Source organism: Strigops habroptila, chromosome 3 (assembly GCF_004027225.2).
Source record: "Strigops habroptila isolate Jane chromosome 3, bStrHab1.2.pri, whole genome shotgun sequence".
Taxonomy (NCBI): domain Eukaryota; kingdom Metazoa; phylum Chordata; class Aves; order Psittaciformes; family Psittacidae; genus Strigops; species Strigops habroptila.
Genome location: NC_044279.2, coordinates 44,986,374 through 45,010,610, shown reverse-complemented (window position 1 = coordinate 45,010,610; position 24,237 = coordinate 44,986,374). Strand labels below are relative to the sequence as shown.

The following is a 24,237-nucleotide window of genomic DNA, read 5'->3' as shown; positions in this document are numbered from 1 at the left end:
TGAACAGGTTAATGTTTCCAATTTGGTAGCCACAAACAGAATTTATCTTGTTTTAAATAATAAAATGACTAAACTGAATATGTTTTATTGCTTGTGATATTGTGATATGACTAGACAGTCCTCTTTCTTGATTTTGAAGTGTTGAGTGGATTTCTGATCCTTTCTTTGTCCAATTCATCTAATAGCGTAAAGACTTCCCAGTACTCTCCTCAGATGTGTCTGGTCTAAGGTAGAAATCTATCTTTCTTCTTCTGTAGAAAATTACACTTCCAATGAGCTTTTCTGTCCTAGTAGAGAGGTCTAAGGCTCAAGGATGCTGCAGTCTTGTTACTGCCCTCTCACTGCAGGGAAGGTACCTCATTTGTGCCTGGTAGTTCTGGTATCCAGAATTCTCCTATGGGCAATGATACTGAGTCATGCAATAGCTTTGGCCTAAGCTGTCTTTGGAAGGAGGCACTGGCAGACAGGGAGACAACGCGCATCGTCTCTTGCCATCAAGCTGGGATCTGACAGTTATACATGGGAAACTCAACTGCTGATTCACTCCTACCACACTGACATAATAATTCCAGCCTAAAATGGATAGGACAAAGTGTGCTTTTTTCTTCACTAACACCAGGGGAAAAAAAAAAAAAGGGGTGAGGAAAAAAATAAGGCACCTAAGTTATAGAGAATTCTATATTAAACTTGAAGGTGACAATGATTAAATGAAATTAATTCCATCTTAAAGGGTATAGGCTATGCATGTTTAAAGGGTTTGATACATCTGATGGTAAGTTGGTTTGCTATCATGCTTATCATATGGCAAGTTCATGTAATACTGTGGGTTTTTTTCATAGGTGACACTACTATACGTCGTTCTTCACATGAGACTCAGCTTGAAATATTGTGATAAAATGAGATGCTTGCGGAAACGATCAGCAGTGTCATTCTTAGGAGTCCTTGTCATTTGCTTGCTGTTCATGAATTTGTACATTGAAGATGGTTATGTTTTGGTAAGTTTTTCAGATGGAAGAAATGATCCTGGAACAACAGAACATGACACATCCCTGGTTAAGCAGTAAAGTTCATAACTTCTGCAATTCCCCCTGTTAGTGTACAGTGAAGTATGATCAAAATGTGTGCTTTATAATGAAGCCATCTTATCAATATATACTACATATAGGATGTGTCAGGAAGACCCTAACAGCCCTTTTCACAGAAGTAAATATGTCATTGGGTATTGGAAGTATGGGAGATAATGAATGTAGCAAAATATGGAGATACCTGAACAGGTATCTTCCTTTGAGTCAAAACAATCCCTGTATTTTCCATAGTTCTGGATTTCTCTCAATTTTAATTGCTTACATTTGAAATATGCATATGATCTAGGAGCTCCTTTTTCAGTCCACACTCCAAATATCACCTCTGAATACTGCATTAAACAATATTACAGAAATATAATTATAGAAGAGAACTTACACTAATTCCGTACATTTTAAGCTCCTTGCATGAAGAATTTCTTTTTAGTGCTTTTATTTTTTGTTATTTGCACTTTCTGTATCTCAGATTTGAGTCTGGGGGGGTTCAGTGCTACAGCGTTAACAATTAGACATAAATGATAACTAGTGCAAGTTCATGAGTGTGAAAAAGATTTATGGAAAGATCTGTGTTAGGGATTTCAACAAGTAACCTACTGACAATGTGACATAACTGCAGTTTATATGTAACCTCCGGGTATCTCAGTGCTCAACATCAAGTAAGCCCTGAAGATTTGATTAATGGATTCAATTTCCAGCTCTTTGGAGGTTGGACTGAGCCCAGTAAAAGAACATGGTACCTTAATAACAATCTTGCAAATAGTAAAATGACTAAACTGAGTATCTAACATTATGATATGATTAGACGCTCTCCTTCTTTGATCTTGAATTGGACTACTGAGTGACTTTCTGATACTCTGTGCCACCTTTTGCCTGATTTGCCTTATCAAACTGGGACAGTATGGGCTTTCCAATATTCTGAAAGGTGCAGTCTAATCCCAATTGGATCTGAAAAGAAACATCAGAGTATGAAAAAAGTGCAATACACAAATAGTAAAATCCTTACATTGGTTTACCAGAACCATAGATAACTTGCTAGTAATTTTAATTTAAAATACTTTACTTATAACAATATTTTAAATATTTACAATAATAAGACTATGATAACACTTTTTAAACTATTAAAAGCACATGCTTCGAGCATGTTACTCCATTACAGACATATTGCTTTCTCTAACAGTATTTGTACGAAGGTTTAGTACTGTTTTATTTATTCATCATTTCTTGGTTGTGATCAAATTTGACCTGGCTTGTCACATTTTTTATTTTTTCCAGTGGTATTTTCCCTGATGCTTCTTCTCCATTCACTAATTTCTTCAAAGTCCCCCAGATGTTTCTGGAAGTGCTTTTATTATCACTGATAATGGTGTCCCTCTTGGTTTGTTTTTGAAATCTTTTTCTGTGCTATTTGCCAGCTCCCCAGATGGCTCCATGTCTTATTCTTAATTTTCTGGTTTTTCCCCCTTTTTTAAAAATTTGCTCTCTTTCATTGCTTCTCTCATCACAGTTCTGGCATGTTTGCATTCATATAGCTCCCAGCCAAGTTTCTTGCCAAGTCTCCTGGCAGTTCTCCCAGATTGCCTGATAACTTCATGGTCCATCAAGCATTTTTTCAAATGTATTAGGCTGTTGACTTTTTAGTTTTATGTTTGGGGTCTTGTTTTATTATTTTCAACTTTCCTGACCATGTCTGACAGCTCTGTTACCTAGTCTGGTGTGTTTTCTCTGCTGAGGTAAAAGATGAGCAGTGTTGATGGTGAAGTTTCAGTGTTGATGGTGAAGAGACCTGGGGGTAGCTTTCAAGAACAGAACGCTAACCAGTTTCCTTCAGGGAATGGGAATCTGAAAGTCCTCAGAGACCCAAAAGCCCTCTGACTTTGAAATTATTGTGAGTCTCCTGTTGGAGTATCTCTTGAAGGTAACTGATAGAGGAAGGCAACTGACCCAGAGTTTCTCTTCCCAGTCTCACGCAGCAGGCTGTGCAAGGGGATGTAGGGCTAATATCTCTTTCACCAGAGTTAAGATGAGATAATTGTCCTTTTTCAGGACATTAGAATATCACAGTGAGATTCCTTGTGGCAAATCTTAAGAAGGGAGAAGAGAACTTTTCATTTTTGCTCAGAGAGTCTCACATGTCTGAAGAATCCTTTCACTGTTTTCTGCAGGATATTTGCTGTGGAAATGGAAAGTAAGGGTCCACCTCCGAAAATTGCTTACTTATGTTTGATGAGGACTATGCAGTGCTGATGCATGTGTGTCAGGAGAACAGTTTAAGGTGCTTCGTCTGCAGCTTGTGAGCCCCATTTAATCAAATATTTTTAAGACATACTGAATTAATATAAGCAGATAGCACAATATATGCAGTGATTTTTTTATACATACTATGAGTTGTGAGAGAACTGTAAGTGAAACATGCCTTCTGCACACTTCTATGAATGCTAATCATTATTTTAGGCACTACGAAAACAATAGTACTATTGCAGTTGACACAGCATCCTTAGTGGAGCAGAGTATCTTTATAAAGAATGGAGAACTTCTGGCACTTTGTCCAATGGAACCCACAGGAATCTCCCAGGCTTCAGCAAACACTGGAATATAAGTTAGTGGTTAGTTAACAGATGAAAGCCAGAACTATCATAGAAAAAATTAGAGAAAACGAAAGAGACCTGATCAAGCTCTTCAGCTTCACTGACCTCTACATAGTAGTCAGAGATAGAAGAACCAGATTTAAATTTTTTTGAAAAATCCATATTTCAGTTTTTCTTTTCATTTAACAAAGGAATGAAAGCAACAACAATTTAAAAAAGAATTGTTAGCCACAAAAGACACTTCTTACAGAGAAAAGAAAAAAAAAAGGAAAACTGTTGCGGTTGGTTTGAATATTTCGCTTGTTAAAATCAGAACATTTTGTCCTGACATTCTTTATTTCCAAACATTTTGAAACTTTTTATGTAGAAAAACCTCAGCACAGTGGGTTTCCATTCCAAAACCTTATGAAATGAACGACTGTGGTATTTCATTCTGGAACCAATGACACATGATGTTTTTTGACATTAAAGAAAGGCTGGGTTTAAAAAAAGTAAGTTTTTGGACCACCCCGATTTTTTTTCTATTAGACACTCTTTGATTTTCCTAGAAAATCTCCTGAAGCTTAGGTGCATTCTCTTCCTAGCCTATTTAGTTACATTCTAATCTGGAATCTGATCAACATAAACCTTCCTCTCATAACTTATGAGCAAACGCAAACTATCATAGGAGCACCAGAAAGAAATTACTGGAAAGGTATTGCAGAAGAAGAGAGAGTAACAGTGCAGGTAGATGCCCCTGGATGTCTGCCAAAGATCTTTACTAAGCTCAGAAGTGTATTATTTATTACTTCTATGAAAGAAAAATAATGAAATTAAAATGAACCTAGGATTGGTTCACAATAATATTTCTTTGTGTTATGAAATGTATCTTTGACACATTTTTTAATATTTATACCATTAAATACGAGTGCTGTTTACTGTTTCTGTGGTTGTTCTTGTTAGCATCAATACTACCACTGCACAATGCTCCTATTTAATGACAGATTAGGAAGTTTTTAGTGCTTTTGCATACTGTATATACCAGAAGAAATGAACTCATTCATACAATGGCCTGTCATCATACTAGAATCAAACCATGTGAGTTAACTAACCATTCCTAACTTTAAATTCAGTCTATTGACACTACAACTTGTTAGATATTTTGCCTTTTCTTAAGGTCTAAGAAACAGATTTTCCCGGAGACCCAACTGAGCTTATGGATAGAGCACTGCTAATGAAGCTGCTCCTTCCTTTGTGTGAGTTTATGATGGCTAAGGAAGCCTCTTGAAAGAAAAAGACAGGAGAAGGAGGCAGTAAGAGGAGGTATAGTGATAAATTTGCCTTTTTTCTTATACCACCAAACAGTGTTCACAAAAGCCAGAGAAAGCTTTGGCTGTCTCGATGATCACGTGCATTTCTTCTTATCACAAACCTGAGCTGGAGCTACTCAGAAAAATTGCAAAAGGAGTCAGGTGCCAGGATCCAGTTTCATCTTTCTTTGCAATGGTTTTGTGGGTGTTTTTTTAAGAACTGAAAACATTTTCAATAAATCTCCCCCACTTCTCCATCTATGAAAATTCTCTCATCTGTTGCTTATTGATGCTTTCTTATACCTCTTTTGAATACTGCAGCATTTTTTTGGCAATAATTTAGTGTTTCCAACCTTTCCAGAGTTTTTGTCCAAAATATTTTTTTTTTCTTTTCCTGTTACCGTAATCTGAAGGGTTATGGTAGATTTTCTGTAGCCAAAAATGAATGATATTCAGTGATGGGTTTTTTAAAAAAATGAAGTGACATCTACATGCTTTCACGAAAGCTGACACTGAAAATTGTTGTTCTTGGAACCCTGCCTGTCCATGTTTCCTCTCTAGCTGGCATTCACAAATGTGTTTCTCTCTGTCTCTCTCCCTCTCCTATTCTTTTTGTTTTCTCACTAATAGGAAGGGGACAAGCAATTAATCAGAGAAACAGCCACGCACCAGCTCAACCCAGAGCGCTATGTTCACACTTTTAAAGATTTGTCTAATTTCTCAGGATCTATAAACATTTCCTATCGCTACCTAGCTGGCACGCCTTTGCCAAGGAAAAGTAAGTAACTGTAATCTGAATATTATGAAATGAGGTAATATAAAAATGGGTGAAATCCATATAGTCCCTGTGACTTCTCTAGGCAAGAGGGGCTGAGTTAAGCAGTGATGATCTCAGAGAGTTAGTGGGACAGTCTCTCTCTGCACAGGCAGTTAGTTCCTGGGCAGCTGCTTGTTCAGCCCTAGCAGTGATCGCTGCAAAGCCTGGTTACCTGCTGACCAAATGCCTGACTTGTAACCATCCTGCAGGCAGCATTTGGATGGTCTGTGGGAGCACATTTTTGTGGATCTCCTCCCAGGCCAGAGGGAGGTGATTTGGAAAGCAATAACAAGGCAGGTGCTGGTGGTGATCTATAACCACCCCCTGAGACCATAATGTCATCCTCTGTCTTTACGACCAGTAAGTCCAACTTAAGGTATGGTTGAGGTCACAGAGATACACCTTTCAGGTCCGCTGTTCTGCCAGTCCAGCAACTGTGGATGGATTTCCTTGTTCAGCTAACTGTGATAACAAAGGAGGTGAATTGTGCTATTATGGGGACAGTAAAGGAGTATTCTTCTTGCAGCCATCTGGAGATGGACTATCTAGATATTCTGACTCTAGGCAGCGTTCAAGACTTTCATCTTGAAGTGAAATAATGCCATACCTGGCTTTTAGACAGGTGTCCTTTGGGTTCCAAATTGATCATTTCACAAACATAAACAAGGCTCAGAAGTCCAAGCACAGAAGGTAAAATCATCTGTGATTTGTTGATATTCATAGAAAGCCATAAAAGTTTTTTTCAGATTAGAAATTTTAGATTAGAAAATTTTTAGATTAGAAATTAGAAAGATTTGAAAAATTTTGGGCTCTGCAGGCAGTGTAAACAGCTTCTGGGGATTGTACTTCACTGTACAAGTGCATTTTGAGCAGACTTAAGCCTTGAGGGAAACTCTGAATCAGTTTGTCAGACCAGTCCTTTACAAAACACAATATTTTAAGGAAGTCAGAGTAGGTTCAACTGAAGTATGCCCTGCCAATTATAAAGTCTTAATATTTTTTATATCAGAAGTTAGAAAAATTGAGATATATTAGAAAATATCTGAGCATACTCATTTCAACTGCTGGCAAAAATGCAATGGCAGTGACTCCAAACAGCAGAGATGAACATTTTTCCCTTATAATTAAGATGCATATCTCCCTAAGAAGATGTAATGGCATTAGAAAATATTTATACAACCACAGGTATTCAGTAGTAAGTTCTCTTCTAGTTCGAAATAATATCAAAATTACATCTCGCAAGTGGAAGTTCCCTGTAAAATGCTCAAGGAGTCCTGAAAGACAGTTAGAAGAAGAACTATTAGCAAGGAAAAATTGGACAACTTCAGTTAAAACTGAACACACAGAAAAATGCATCCATGCAACATTGATAAAAATCATAAAGTGCTTAAAATGATAAAAGTTTGACAATTAATATATAGCTTAAGTTGTTGTGCTGCATTTTGTAGCTCCTTGTGTGAATTATATCTCGTAATCTCCTTTGTTTTAGCAGATTTTAGAGCCTTATCACTGTCTGTGTGGTTTCCTCTACCAGGCATACACGTGCACACTGCTTTGACTTTTGTCCACTACATGCCATTCCTTGCAATTAACAAGTGAATGTTTAATGCAATAATCTTCATATGTCTATTTGCTTGCGACGTTATTCTTCTTTCATGAAAAGGCAATAAACATCCTTTGTTGCATGCAGCTTAGTAAGTTCACCAAATTTCTCAGTCTTCACTATTCAGAAGTTTTATTTAATATAGGCACAGCTCTAGAGGATAGCTTTGTGGTGGAATGTTTTCAATGTCAGATACTCAGTTTTTGTTTGAATTGTCATTTGTACAGGGTATCTTACAATTGGGCTATCCTCTGTGAAACGGAAGAAAGGAAACTACTTGCTTGAGACCATCAAGTCCATATTTGAGCAATCAAGTTATGAGGAACTCAAAGAAATTGCAGTGGTAGTGCAACTGGCAGATTTTGACTCAGCCTGGTGTGAAGGAATGGTCCAGGATATTTCACAGAAATTTGCACACCACATAATTGCGGGCAGATTAATAGTTATTCACGTCCCTGAGGATCATTATCCTGTACTGGATGGCCTCAAGAGAAATTACAATGACCCAGAGGACCGTGTGAAGTTTCGATCCAAACAAAATGTAGATTATGCTTTTCTTCTTAACTTTTGTGCTAATCTTTCTGACTATTATGTGATGCTAGAAGATGACGTTCGGTGCTCAAAGAATTTTTTGACTGCCGTTAAGAAAGTAATTACCTCACGAGAAGGGTCCTACTGGGTGACTTTGGAATTCTCCAAACTGGGGTACATTGGAAAGCTTTATCATTCACATGACCTCCCACGCCTGGCCCATTTTTTATTGATGTTCTACCAAGAAATGCCTTGCGATTGGCTGCTTATCCACTTTCGTGGGCTGTTAGCTCAAAAGGAAGTGATACGTTTTAAGCCATCTCTGTTTCAGCACATGGGATACTACTCATCTTACAAAGGAGCTGAAAATAAGCTAAAGGATGATGATTTTGAAGAGGAATCATTTGATATCCCTGACAACCCACCTGCAAACTTACACACCAACATGAATGTATTTGAAAACTATGAGGCGAGCAAGGCTTACAGCAGCATTGATGAGTACTTCTGGGGCAAAGCGCCTTCTACTGGAGACTTCTATGGGATTGTATTTGAAAAGCCCATTAAAATCAATAAAATTAAAGTTGTCACTGGAACTGAAGACCGGCAAAATGACATTTTGCATCATGGCGCCCTGGAAGTAGGAGAAAAGATTATAGGGAGTAAAAAAGGGAGACAATGCACCACTTACTTGAGATTAGGGGAATTCAAAAATGGGAATATTGAAATAACAGATGTAGAGCACAAAGTTCTGTTTGATATTAACTGCATGAGAATACTTGTTACCAAAAGTCAAAAAGAATGGCTGATCATTAGGAGCATTAGCATTTGGACTTCTCAAACACCAAATCAATAAAGTAAAGCCACCTGAGAAGATACAGAATGCATACAGTCAGCTGGGTCCCAACTGGTGCCATTCCCTAGAAAAACTGATATTTCCAGCTCTTCACTAGAGACACAGAAAATCTGGGGAAATCACAAAACAAGCAATTTATTTTTTACTAGCTTGGCCAGGCAATATACAAACACTTATTTGTTGACATTTTTGTATTTTATAGGAAATGCAAAGTTCTCAAACCTCACTTGAGATCTTGAACCCCTTTTTTATTAACATTTCTCTGTGAAAGAGATCTTCTGGACTAAACAGGACTAAACAAAACATCCTATAATTACCAAAAGATTTAAAGCTATGACCAGTTCGTTGTGAAAAGAAATTGGATTGCACTTTACCCATATATAAATTTAAAATGTTGTGGTAGTATGCATTTGTACCATAGCTGGTGATGTGTTTCTTTTAAAGGCAGTTGTGACAAGGAAATCTTCCCTGAAACTGGCAGTTTCATTCTGAGCACTGTAAGAAAATAGTGCGGCTAATCATTGCAACTCCTTTTCAAATGGGAATGTATGTAAAATTATAAATCTGACATGACAATTCTGTATAAAATAGACAATTGCATCTGTTATTCTGTCTCAACAAATACCTTTTGTTCTTTTTCCTGGGTCCTTTCACTAAAATGCACACTACTTGGATTCTATACTACTTAGGGGACCAATTTTTTGAAAAAAATGCCTCACAGTAAGCAAGCATTCTGCTTGAGTACAGATGTCACTATCAAACCCAAGCACCTCAAGGGCAACACTGTTTTCTTAGGCAGGCATCTTAAAAAATCTCAGCTTCAACATTTTCTGTTCCTTCACAATATGCAGTACCCCCGTGAGAAATTTGCACATAGCCGAACACTACAGCATACTTTCCAAGGCCTGTTATGCCTTCCATATCTACATGTACAGTCCATGTATGATACAAATGTAAAGTGTACCAGGCTAACCAATTGGAGGTGAAAGTAATCACCAGTCTTTCTCAGATGATCTCTAGTCAATAGACCAAACACAAAATTAAGAATCCTGATTCGATGAAAAGTTAATATGTTGATAAGTTTACGTTCTGGTTTGTTTTTTTTTCCTTCGGTTTTCTAATTCTGATCATGTTAGTTTTGTAGACATCTTCCCACTACCTCTGGTTATTCCCTGTAAGCTTATTTTGCCTGGCTTTAGCCAATAAGCAGAAAAGTTCCCTCAGTCCTCATGACTGCAATATTGGCTCTGGGCTTTTAGTGCATCACCCAGGGAGGTTGTATAGCTATATGATTTATACTATTATGCATACATTTGGATGAGCAGAATCTAGGGGAAAGGTCCTCTAAGAAATTATCCAGACTTTCTCAGAAGACACACTAAGAAATCCATGAGTATCAAGTGTGACACAGATGAACACTGTCTTGGCAATCTTATGAGTACTGTGGTTACCAACTGCATGTATGGGTTTTACTTAAACCTGGAAGGCAAGGGTTAAGTTTCAAGAATGCCCACACTGACCAAGAGTGAACAAATAACTATACTCAGTACATCCAAACCTAACACGGCTATGGGTAGGATAAATTATTCAAAAATCTACACAAAACAACAATGCAGTTACTTTTCCTGGTTCATAAATCACGATAAATTCAGGCTCAAGTTTGGAAAATCCCCCAATACAGAGAAAAGGTACATTTTAAAATATATCTTCTGATGTATACTTGGACATAAGTCAGAAAAGCACCCTCTTGTCAAATAGAGTTTTTGTTTCTTAATGCACACCTAAATCTCTCTATTATTTATATATATATCTTCAGTAAAATAGATTAAAAGCAGCATACATGTTCACTCTGTAAAGGAAAACAAAGCAATATTTTAAAAATTAAAAATATTTGCTAATCTCAAATGGTTATGAATACTTATGAAAAACTTTTTAACAGTGATCTTCCAGTAACTAGTTGATAATCAATCATTAGTGAACACTGATTTTTTTCATGAACTGTTACTCTTCTATTTTTCCTTTCCTTGATCATTAACTATTAGTACCAAAGCAAACATAACAAGGTTGACCAGGAACGTTGCCCTTACTTTTATTTGCAGTCCTACTCAGTCTTCTAAATTAGAATGGAAAATATACTTACCCTGAGGTTTAAAATTTTCTTGTAATCAAAATGAGTGGCTAGTACAAATTAAATGCTCTTAACACAAACCTGAAGTGACTTACATGATATTTTTGAATTATCAGTTGAACAAAACTGCTTTCCTTTTTGAATCCACAGTAGTAATGAGTCTGATCTTTGATATCATGGCTTAGCAGTGAGAAAGAACACTCATCTGGCTGTTACTAGTCTGAGAGGGTCAAAGCCTCAAAGGAGTTCCCTCAAAGGAAGCTTTCCTTAGGTGTGGATAGTGGTATGTGCTGGGAATGAGAGGCATGCACCAGTCTTCCTGTTGAATTTGATTTGATTTGGAAAAAAATAATTAACAATATGTTTATTGCAGGAAATGCAAGAATGCAGTTCTGTAAGCTAGTGTTTTGAGCACTCACTTCAATGCATAGGTCCCAGATCTCCTTCACAGAATGCATATTTCATCCAACTCATTCACATCAACAAGGTTGCCAAAAAACAAAACAACAACAAAAACAAAGCTGCAAAAAAAAGACAGATTTCAGAAAAATATGTTTGAAGGTTTGTTTTCTTTCTTCATGTGCTAAGAAAAGTGATTTCCTTGAAAAGAGAATTACTTAATCAGACATGCGTATGTTCACTAATACTTCTCAAATTTTGGATTTCCTTTTTTTTCAGTGATAAAACAGAACATTATCAGCATCACAAAGCTCCGTTCGTTGGTGTATACTGTTGGTTCTGTTGGTGTGTATTTCCTGGGTTCATTTGTGGACTGAAGACTAAACATCAATATTTTCACACTGAAATGCCAATACTGAAAATATCACACTGTGGTCGGCACAGTGATGGATCTATTCTTCACTAACGTATATGTATTGTTCCTATTGGCACTGTTTGGGATTCCTCATTATATAATGTCCCTGGGACATTTTTATTTTTCTGAACTAAAAGCCGTTTTGTCTTCTTTCTTCACATAGTGTAATCCCTCTGACATACGGAATTCTTGGGAAGAAAATACTGCTCACTGTGAATTAAAAGAAGAACTGAGCCCATAGTTCAGTGCAAAATAAACAAATGCAGAAGACAGTAATTTTTAGGCAAAATGGTGATAACATATTTACTGTATGTACTATATTAAAAATAATTCAATTCACTAAAGTGTTATATGAATGTGTTATTTTTAGGTCAATGTTCTAATATGATGCTCTTTTTCTTTCTGCTCAGTATTCTCCTGTGTTAGACATGTTTTTGCTTTTATAAAGGGAAACAGGGAACTTGTTCATTATTGCATAATTAAAATTTAAATAAAGAGCAAACCATAACACCTTACAAAATATTTTATCTTGGAAAACTATTAAAGAAAAAAAAAAAAACAAAAAGAAAACCATGTCTAACCATCTTCAAAACTTCAGCTTTCATTGTGAAGCATTTCAGAGATTCTGATGGAGATGATAGCACTTACTACTCTCACGGTAAATTTGCAGTTCTGTTAAGCCATAGTTCAATAAGTATTAAAATATGAGCACTAATGCAGATCATGTATCATGAGCTCAAGGAGTGTCATATCCTCAAATACGAAAGTAAGTAAGTATAATGTTTTGCAAAACATGGTGGAAAATACGTATTATACTGAAAACAGATTGAGTGATTTTGATATCATATTCTGTATAGAAAGACAAATGAATTGGAGTGTCTCTATCACTCCATCAGCTTTTCAAAGTAAAACAAGGGGCTTAGTCCTTGTTCTTCTCTCCTTAATCCTTGGAGATTAAAACTACAAAATTTCCACTCCTTTTACTGGAAGCAGGATTGACCTATATATCATAAAAGACTGAAAATGTTGATTTTGTAAAATAGTTTTTATGTATATATATAAACAAATATTTGTCTTACCTTTTCCATTTCAGTTGTAGCCATCTGTTTTGCTGATAGATGGGGGCAATAGGAAGGACACAGGCACCAACGTAAAGAATGATCGTATTTTACTATTAATATTAAGATAATATAGGAATAAAATTATATATTTGATAACACAATTAACTTGTTATGCTCTAGGTTTAAGCAACAAACAAAATAAGCAAGGCAATGCACTTAATCATTACTATAAAAGAAAGAGAATAATGATTAAGAAAAAAATACACCAGCAATTGCTTAAATACGTTACCATCATCCAGATCTGCAGTCACTGGGGAGCCCCTGTTGCAGCGAGGATTTGGGGAATCTCTCTCGGCAATCGGGAAGTTCTTCATGGTGCGTCCACCCATAGAGGAGGTCTCCAAAGTAGCTGCAAAAGGGTCCAGCTTTTGTAGACCCAAATTAGCAAGTCAGAATGACTTGCATATTCTTTTGTGCGGAAATATCTGGTGCTACACCCTCTGACCAACCAAGACCAGGGCTTGGCCAGACCCCAGGGCGCGGTTGGTGGGTTTCTTAAAATACCTTGCAGACAATTGCTCAGAATCCTCGCAAGAGTCATCAGACCTACAGTGTCTATTTTATTAAAACAGCTAGCATAAGCAGTTTGTTGAGTCTATATACAAGGTTTATCTGTATCAAAACATCAGCATCAGCAGTTTATCATTCTGTCTTATGTCAACTAGCACAAAGGGCATTGATCATACAATGCACAGGATTCATCTAGAAGTCAATTCTGGCTTGGGCCTGTTGTTCATGCCCTAGCACTTCACCATCCTGGAAGGCTGAAATGAAAATAGTCTCCAAACAGATGTTTTGATATTTTTGAATGACGTTTCCCAAGTTCTTGCATCTTTTACTAGTTTTGTCATAGCAAATACAGTCTGTGTCACCTAGGTATTCATGTCCTTTAGCAGCACTGTTAGGCACGTAGACTGAGGCTAGGTTGCTGCAAAAAATTGAAAGAAGAAACACATCCAGAATCGTCTCAGTGTGCAATGGTTTCTTAGACCTGTTTCTCTTTACTGACTATGGTAGGAGACTATGTTAGTGCTTTGCCCTGAATGTTCATTTCCTGGATAATTAGAGACACAGGAGATCTGTTTCTTTTGCATGGTTACATATAAATCTAGATAAAAACATACGATACTTATAAACCTTTACAGATAATTTCCTATCAGCAGCACCACTCTTCACAGTAGGGATGTTCAGTATCTTCTTCATAAATACTATCCTGCAATTTCAATGAAAATAATCTGTTCAGCTTTAAAATAAGGAATATGAATCTCCACCTGGAATCTAAAGCATTATTTATTACATGTTAGTTGAAAGATTAAATTAAGTACAGAGAAATATTAATGACAATAACATCTTCATAAGAATAGTTTGTTATTAAATTGACATCTGGGCAGATACTATGCTATTTTTCAGCCACATTTCTAGATGTTTTTCAACTGTCATACTACCTACTACACTGTTCCAAATAAAATTTCACTTTGTCCTGACAGTTGTAAAAAGGTGTTTAAAATTCCACATAGAACTTGAAAGTACTTTAAGTAGGGTTATATTGTTAAACCCTTTGCCAGCCCTTTGCTGGGCTTATGTAAGAGTTTCACATTTAATGAGTAAAGCTGAACATCAAAAGCTGATGCTCATTTCCTCCATTCAGCTGGTTAAATAGCTGCCTTCCTTCTATCTTGCTGTTTACTCATTAACATTGGTCTTGCTTTTGCCAGTTCAGGAAAACCTGCCTGGCAGCCATGGAAATCCCAGGCTGCAAATTCTCAGTCTCAAAGGCACAGTGTTTGTACTTTAAGAAATGTTCCCATTTCTTAACAAACGTATTATTTTTTGAAAACTAGCCTAAGCACAGTGTTCAGTTTCTTGGGCTCTCCCTTGGTGTTACTAGAGTGGGTTTTCTTTCTAGATAACTATATCGAGCAGTAAAAAAAGAAAATTTGCCAGGGAAAAAGTAACTGCTATGTAATTAATTTTTAAAACCAGGTTCAAAGGTGATCAGGCTTCATCTGTCCTGAACAATATAAGTAAAAAAGATTAAAATACCATGACTGCAAGAAAAGGTTAAATGAATATTATGTGTGTATATTTCTGCTGTATGACTGCACTTAAACTAACTTATCATTTAAAGATGGCTGTTTGTCAGAGTACCATCATTGTATTAACACTTTTACAGCAACAGGGAGCCTGTGATGTCCCCTAGAACTGCTTTTTTGCTGTTTCAATAAAAATAATAGATTCAGTCTTCAAAGTATTGCCTTGGGCATGCACATTGAAGTAGTGCACAAAGAACAACAGTTGCCCCATGTCCAGCCTGCTGTACTGCAGCAATGGAATACTTATGTCTACCAGAGTGTGGGTGGAAATGTAGCAAGGAGTAGTTACTATCCTTGCTACAATACCTGTAATATTTTTCAAAATAAATGTGAGATATGTAAAGACTTTTTGGCTTAATGCCCTTCTCTTTAACCACAGTACCATTCAGGGTTTTTTTAACTGTAGGTACCACGTTTTCAATTGTTTAACTTGGGCCAAAAGTGCATATAACCCAAGAGGACACAGCATAATGGAAATTTGACAAGTTATTGTATACTGTGCTTTCTCAAATGTATGTTTACCTTGTTCTGATAACCTAGATTTAGAGTTCCTGCCCAAATGGCACTCTAGAGATGCAGTTTAAAATGTTCTGTTGGGTTTTTTTCCTTAGTATACCTTGCACCACTAAGAGCAGAGATCTTAAGGTAAAAGTTAAACCCTTACACCAATATTTGCTGCTACGACAAGTCCCTTGTTTTGCACTGATGTCACCTGGCATATTTCAGCTCGTCTGCAACTTTAGAGTCTATTCTAATTTCATGTTACATATTCACCCACACACAGGTATTCCTCTCTCTGTTTAATATCAATATGGAATAAATGAACATCATCTTGGGTAAATATTGTCAATCCACTTTCACCTCCATTTAGGAAACTGTGACTGTTACTGTCATTTATTTCTCAGAATTGCTTCCTTCATTTGGCCATTACTCACTACATTTAAATGCCACATCTGCTGAGAAGACAATAAGCATGCTATAAGGAGACACCCATTTAAGGGAGAACTGCTAATTCTTTTTTTGTTGTATAAATCTCAAGTTGCACTATCTGATTTTGTCAAAATTATTTGCATACAATTTTAAGCTCTATGAAAATCTCATAAAGCAAACTGGTTTTGTTAATCACTCCCGCAAATGGATCCTGGCAGCATTCTGGTTTTGCATTTGCAAAGTGAGGCAGGTTTCTTCTCTCCTCCACAGTGCTGAATAGCATCTTTTAAGGATGAAAAAAAGCCCAAAACAGGTATTGTTTCTAGTGGTTGTCTGCTACTTTCAAAGATAAAAATTCTTCAGTTTGTTTCCTCACTTCTCTCCTTCAAAACTGTATTTTAAAATAGAAAAGTAATCCTCCTTTTTCCGAATACCTTAGCTCACTCCCATCTGCACACTTGTATTTTTCTTTTGGAAAGGAGCAGTTTTAGTTTATGCAGAAACATTTGGGGAATAAATGACACAACACCACCAAAAAATTTTTTTAAAAGTCTATTATTTTTAAGCATTAAAAATGAGATATACAATATGTTCCATCAAAGGAGATAAAATGTTTGCTCAAGCATGTTTGTGTTAACTGCTCCTCACACAGAAACAAACAAGAAGTCCGGTAAGGCTTTTCAGGTAAGTAGCAGTGTGCGTGTGCATACGTGCATTAACAAAAAAGTTGCAAAATCCACATCTATAGATGCCTTCTGCACCAAAGACTTCTGCACTTAGCTCTCTGGCTAAGGGGAGAAACCATATTTTGATCAAACAGTGCATCAGAAATAATTTCGACATTAACTTTTCTACAGTTAATCACTCTTTCTTCTGACACTAAGCCAATTCCATAGAACATAATCTCTAGAGTAATATCTCCTGCCTAGCTGTTGCAAGAATTTTGTAAATAGATGTTACTTTTCCTGAATATTGATTATAAATAATATATTTACCTTAATGATAAACTATTGCTAAAATATTTTTCTTGTCTTGTTCCATTTGAAAGCTTACTTTTTCTCTTTCAAACTGAGGAAATATATTTGCTCTTTTCAATAGCTTTAGCATAAATATTCTAGAACAAAGGATTAGGAACCAGTGTGTATTCTGGTATGAAACTGGATTCTACCAATGTACTTATTACATATTTAAGAAAAGACGTTTAAGCTATAACGGTGTATTTAAGCATTTATTTATTCTAAAAAACACTGGAGTATCTTTGTTTCAGGACTTTGTGAGGAAAAAAATGCACAACTAAGACCATGTTACTGGAAAAATTCCCTTTCCCAAGCTTTCATTTTCCCTGCCAGCACCAAGGCCTCACGTTTCTCCAGTTTAACTTCATGAAACCCAGTTTCTTCGTATCATGTATTTATAACACCACTACAAAATTAAGTCAGATCCCTATCAGGTTTGCATTTAGTTCAATGAACTTTTATCTTTTTGTGCTTTTTATGCTCCTGCTTATGAAAGATTGAACAGTTATCTTCCACTGTCCTAAAGAAGAAAATATTGCAAAGTTCCAGTCAATATATCTCATAGTTTTGATAATTAGCCACTAGTAGTTGTTTTTATCTACTTATTTTCACAGAGATAGATTTCCTATCTCTATCTGGGAGAGAGGGGAAAATGTTTGTATTTCTACGTCAACTATTTCTGACACCACCTTCTTCATATCCTCATTTTGCTACTCCCTCATTCACTGCAGGCACACACACATTGAAAAAAAAAAGAAAGGTGGAAGACCCGGGGAACTACAGACCACTCAGCCTCACCTCTGTGCCTGGCAAAGTCTTGGAGCAGATTCTCCTGGAAAGCATGCTAAGGCACATGAAAAACAACAAGGTGGTTGGTGACAGCCAACATGGCTTCACTAAGGGGAAATCCTGCCTGACCAATTTGGTGGCCTTCTATGATGGAGCCACGGAACTGATGCACAGGGGCAGAGCAGTTGAAGTCATCTACCTGGACTTGTGCAAAGTGTTCAACACTGTCCCACACGACATCCTTGTCTCTAAATTGGAGAGACATCAATTTGATAGATGGACCACTCAGTGGATAAAGAACTGGCTCGATGGCCACAAACAAAGAGTTGTGGTCAACTGCTCAATGGCCAGTTGGAAAATAGTAACAAATGGTGTCCCTCAGGGATCAGTGTTGGGACCAGTCTTGTTCAACATCTTTGTCAGTGACATGGACAGTGGGATTGAGCACGCCCTCAGCAAGTTTGCCGAAGACACCAAGCTGTGTGGTTCGGTTCATACGCTGAAGAGAAGGGATGCCATCCAGAGGGACCTTGACACGCTTGTGTGGTGGGCCGATGCCAACCTCATGAAGTTTAACCAAGCCAAGTGTAAGGTCCTACACCTGGGTCAGGGCAATTCCAGGCACTGCTACAGGTTGGGTGGAGAACAGATTCAGAGCAGCCCTGTGGAGAAGGACTTGGGGGTGTTGGTTGACGAGAAGCTTAACATGAGCCGGCTTCAGTGTGCACTTGCAGCCCAGAAAGCCAACCATATCCTGGGCTGCATCAAGAGAAGCGTGACCAGCAGGTTAAAGGAGGTGATCCTGCCCCTCTACTCTGCTCTCGTGAGACCTCACTTGGAGTACTGTGTACAGTTCTGCTGTCCTCAACATAAACAAGACATGGAGCTGTTAGAGCAAGTCCAGAGGAGGGCCACGAGGATGATAAGAGGCTAGAGCACCTCCCGTATGAAGACAGGCTGAGAGAGTTGGGGCTGTTCAGCCTGGAGAAGAGAAGGCTGCGTGGAGACCTCATAGCAGCCCTCCAGTATCTGAAGAGGGCCTATAAGGATGCTGGGGAGGGACTCTTCCTTAGGGACTGTAGTGGTAGGACAAGGGGTAATGGGTTCAAACTTAAACAGGGGAAGTTTAGATTAGATATAAGGATGAAGTTCTTTACAGTGAGGGTGGTGAAGCACTGGAATGGGTTGCCCAAGGAAGTTGCGAATGCTCCATCCCTGGCGGTGTTCAAGGCCAGGTTGGACAGAGCCTTGGACCACATGGTTTAGGGCAAGGTGTCCCTGCCCATGGCAGGGGGGTTGGAACTAGATGATCTTAAGGTCCTTTCCAACCCTAACTCTTCTATGTTTCTATGATTCTAAAAAAAACCCACAAACAAATAAACAGAAAGGCATTTTAAGCAATAGGTTTCTGGTAGAGAGGGGAGCATGAGAGAGGGGATTAGAAGCTGTCTTAGATATTTCAAGTTCAGTACGAAGAAAGCTAAAGAACATTTTCTCCTGCTGCCCTACCTTGTCACTGTGACATTTCTTTCATTTCATGTACCTCTGTGGATACGTGATCTAACGCTCACTGCACTTAGTGGGAACTTTTCTATTAACTCCACACTATTTTGCTATGCCACTTCAGCAATAAATCTTCTATTGTGTAAACCAGCTTGCTTTCTGGTCAAACTACACCATGCTGTGTAGATATATGCTCTGGCTGCCTACGTGGTTTTAAATCTGAGATAAGTTACTAACCCAGCAAAAATTTATACAGATGTTTAAGTTAGAGAGGCGCCTACTCCTGCTGAAATTGGATACTGGAGCCAAACTTGGCATCCTATATCACCTAGAAGACTCTTGGACATGCATTATAGCACCGTAGGCCTCTAACTTGCATCCAGCTAGCTGACAGCTGAGGTTTAAAACCTTACCACTTACCAGCTTTTGTTGTATTCCCCTCTCCTCACTTTCCTTAAAGTTACAGCCCCAACAGTGGCTAATCTGGAACAGAAGAGCTCATCAAAGCCACTCTCAATGCGACATCTTTGTGTAAACCTGCTTTCAGCAGTATTTTAAATACTCTGACAGGCTGGGCACCTGGTATTGCTCCACACTGCCCTGGTCCTGCTCCACCAGGCAGTAGTAGCTGGTGGGGAGCTGGCTGTACAAAACCTTCTGCTGGGCCTTAAAACAGGCACCTTTTTCTTTCATATTTCCTTCCCTACACAAAACATTTGTGCCATTATTTGTGGAGTTATCACATTTTATTGTAGCAAGTTTTCAAATAGCAAAGTAATAAAGATACCAAGGAAACAAAAGAAAAAAAAAAGAAAAAGAAAAGAAAAAAAGCTTTTACTTCTAAAGTTTTCAAAATCATCCATTTACAATAGATCAGTTCCAATAACAAATTAACAAATGAGGAGATATTTATTTTTTTTTTCCCCCATTAAATTTAGGGGGTTTTTTTTTCATATTTATTAGTTGCAAAGGCAACTAAAACTGAAAAACAACAGCAAATCTTTCGCACCCTTACTTCCCAGTTTGTATAGATTTAGAACTTTTTAATAATTACCCATATGGAAACATCGACCATCTGGTGAGCATACTTTGGTCAGATGCTCTGCTCCCAGTAGTCAGAACGTCTTGGAAGAATTCCTAGTTCTTAAAAAAGAAAACAAATCTTTGTCTGTGCCAGGATAGTTTGTGGGCCAGATGCTTATTTGAATTACCCTGGTGCAAATAAGTACTTCCAATGCTAGTTGAAAAACAAAAACTACACCTAATTTTTTTTTCCTTCCAATTTTCTTTTTTTTTTTATTTTCTTATTTTTTTTTCTTCAGTATGATGATGTAATTAAACAGACCAAGATGATTAAAAGAGCGTGAAAAGCCTTTTAAGGAGAACAGAAACTTTAGTTTAACTCAGAGTAAGAAAGCAGAGATTTAAATTCCCTTCTCTCACACAGTTTGAACCTTTGAAGGAATCTGGAACAGAGACTCCTTCCTCCTTCATCGTCTCAGTATGAGCTAAAAAAAAAAAAAAAAAAGGCCACATCTTTCTTCCAAAACAGTCCTTAAAGGATAAAATTTGTAATTTCATAAATGGGGTGTACCTCTACTAGGACTCTTATGAGAGCTTCTCCTGTTTGTCCCACACTTCCAAAATGCTGCACTGAGTAGCTTAACTGCCTTCACCACACTTGTCTTAATAGACCCAGTTTTACATTTTCAGTCTTTAATGGCATAAAATGTCACAATCTGGAGTTATTTCTGTTCTCCTTGTTTACTGAAGTTTTCAGACAAAAATGTGAGGGACACAAAGAAACAATTAGGAAGAATGTTTATAGCCTTCAGGAGAATTGTTCATTTTTTATGCCTTTTGTTGGAAAACAGATCTTTTCTCCCATATGGCACCTCAGAACAGAGTTTTTGGCACTCAGGCTGCTGTTTGCAACATATTCCTAAGTGCTAATGCACCTTTTTTTTTCCCCCTCGGCTGCTTTTTTATTTTTCTGTTCTGTCTAAGCAATCAATGTCTGTTATGAACCTGAGGGATTTTTTGTGTTGTGTTCAGTTTTTGTTTGTTTTTTTTTTTTTCTTTTTCAACTGTACTGGAATCCAGATGAGGACATGTTAACAGTGCGTCTTTGGAGGTTGGATTTTTTTTTTTTTTTCCATTAGAATGGGAACTATTTGTAAGAAACAGTTCTATGGTAAATTGAGCTTGTATTGTATTTTTTACTATTAAAAAGAAAATCCCTCCAAAAAGTCATCACCTATTAGATTATCCATCTTACAAATAAACACCTGTAAACTAATTCTCTAATTTTATTCATGTCTCCCGCTACATTTTTGCTAACTGTTGCTATAGACAAGCGTTTTCCACACTGTAAAATCATACTGACTTAAGAACTTCAGCTTGACATGTATAAATTAGGACTTATTTCAATACCAGGTATGGATTTAAAGTCACTATAGCCAAAGAGATGAACACTGTTGCTAGCAGACTGGTAAAGACAGCTGAATGTAAACCAGGAACTTTATGAATGAGTTAAGAAAATTAAAACCAGAACACCTAAGAATCATGTTCTGGTTGTATTAAAAAAATCTTCCAATTAAAGCTTACAAGTCTATCAATTCTTTTCAAAAAAAACATAAGCACATGCACATTTTTAATATATAATGAAGGCACAAAAATAAATGTGCATGGCATGTAATTGATAACTGCCTATAGAGTGCATGAGGTTGCAGGTAATAGGCACAGACACTACTGCAGGACCTTGGAGTTGTCCCAGTTTCTGTGTTTAATGTTTACCTTCAGTGTATCCCACACTTCCCAATATTTTGTGAAGGTTCCTACTTCACCCAAGAGACTCCAGAGCATGAAAAGAAGACTCATACTCTCTGGAGGCAGACTTCATTGCCAGTAAACAAATTTAATAGTGAGAGGATACAAAGTCATGGCAGTGTGGAAAGAATGTTGTGGGAAAAAACAGAAAGTGTATTTTTGGCATAGTTGAAAAGGTAGGGATAGAAAACAGAAGACTAATTAAATTAGGTCTTGTACAATCTTTTAATGTAATTTCCACAATCACTTGATTTTTTTAAGATTGAGAAGGACATTTAGAATTGCATAGTCTGGTAAAATAACTTCAATTTTCTCTTTGCACGATGAACAGGAGCTTGCTTTCAGCTTTAAAAATAATGATATCAGAAAAAACTGTTATGGGATGGAGACAGATTGTAAGGCTGGAAAGGATAAAACTACATCAATCCTTTTTATTTCATAGAGGGCTGGACACAAAAGTTATGACCTTTAGTAAAGCAATTTTTTTTAAAAATGACAAAAGTAGGAAAAAAGGCTTCTAGTACAGTCAGGCCCATTGGGAAGCATGCAGAGACTGAGAGATGTCAGAGAGCCATAGCATAGATCAGTATCAGATGGATTCAGGAAGGCAGGAGAGAATACAAAAAATAGAGATGAAGAATGCCAACCAATAAAGTTTACACTCACGTGAATGATTTTCTCTAAGCTGTCACTAAAGAAGCCAACAATTCAGACAAAATTATATCTAATTATATCTAATGGGACCTACGAAGTTAGGTTTGGAGACACCAAATCTCTACTAGAATTACATGTGGGATTTCAGTGGGAAGGCTGGGTTCTGAGCTATGTGCATCTTAAAAGGCCTAAAGCTGAGTTTGGTATTTTCAAATTTACCCTGTCTATATGTGTGTTATCAGCCTACTTGATTTATTTGATTACACAGTCTCATTTTTTTAATTATTTTTTATTTCTATTTCAGATTAGTGCAAAATATCAGAGATGTACCCACAATATCTCACATCTACAATTCTGCTTGATTTAAGTTAAAAATTAGGTAAATCAAAGAGGAGGAAGTAGAAAAAGAAAAGATAAATGACCTAATCTTTCAACATTTTCACATTCATTTAAATTTACTCTGGTCAATAAACGGGAAAAGTTTGTCATTGTTCTTGAACAGGATTTATCTTCCTGATAATTGTTGTCATTTCCATCTTAGATATTATTTAGTATCAGAGACATCTGAAATCCAGGGTGACCACAAGGGTATCAGGTCTTAGGTAATAAACAGCCTTCAGAAGTGCCAGATGGTGGACAAGTATTATTATTCTCCTTCATGATAAAGAACAGCAATAAAATCCAATATCAAAGCAACCTAAGACTGAGACATCTGGTTTAAAATAAACAGTATAGGAGCCTTTACAGTCAGTAGAGAGAGATGCTGTCTCTAGAGAGATATTAATTACATGCTAGGTTGAGTTAAGGACCAGAGAGAGATGCCAACACCTCCCGCTGCTTCTCTTGAAAAAAGGCTGTAATGGGACCTGGATGACTAGCTTAGACAAGACTTCCGGTGTTGAGTGTACTGGGTGAATGACACATATCCTATAGTTTTGTTCCTTAGTTTGATTTCCCCACACAACTCCACCACAAAGAGTATTCAAACTGCTGTTTAAAACTGAAGATGCTTGTATGTATTTTCTTGTATACATATAAAAAAGAGCAATACTTACTGCCAGTTTGCTGTTTTACTAATTTCAATTTATTTTACAAAAGCTTGAAACCAGGACAATTGGTTTGAAAGGCTGTCTATTCTATTGTAATATCTTGTGCCTGACTTTTCTTTCCCAGGCACTGGTGTTTTGCCCTAATCATTTCAATGTGTAGATCTGCAAAGAACAGTACATTGACTAATTAATGTTCTATGTTATTATACTCACCTTTCTTCATAACTTCCTTCCATGTTTGAAGAACTGTCTAAAATAACACAGAAGCTTGTCTCAGTTTAAAAAAAAAAAAAAAAAGTTGTCATGTTCCCACAAATTAAGCTTTTAAACACCTTTTAGCTTTATTGAGTTAATCACATTCACCAGTAGTACAATCTGTGGGTCAGAGGCTTATGTACTTAGTGTGAATATCAAGTTGCTCAATGCATAAAGCCTTGATTCCAAGATGGTTAAAGCTTCCTACTGCAGAAACCTACAGTGTCTAGTTCCAGCAATAAGAACCTGTCAATAACAGAATCTGACCCTTTGCCTTTTCACAGTTCACATACAGC

The 24,237-nt window shown here is 37.1% G+C and overlaps 1 protein-coding gene across 1 annotated transcript in view; it reads left to right on the top strand.

Annotated features, from left to right (window-relative positions):
* Positions 1-11,995, top strand: part of MGAT4C (MGAT4 family member C) — a 406,827-nt gene extending 394,832 nt beyond the window's left edge. Inside the window, exons 4-6 of the mRNA XM_030478871.1 lie at positions 840-995; positions 5,587-5,734; positions 7,604-11,995. Of these exons, the coding sequence (XP_030334731.1) occupies positions 867-995; positions 5,587-5,734; positions 7,604-8,760 (1,434 nt within the window). The 5' untranslated portion in view covers positions 840-866 and the 3' untranslated portion in view covers positions 8,761-11,995. The remainder of the gene's footprint in view (positions 1-839; positions 996-5,586; positions 5,735-7,603) is intronic.
* Positions 11,996-24,237: the final 12,242 nt, after the last annotated feature.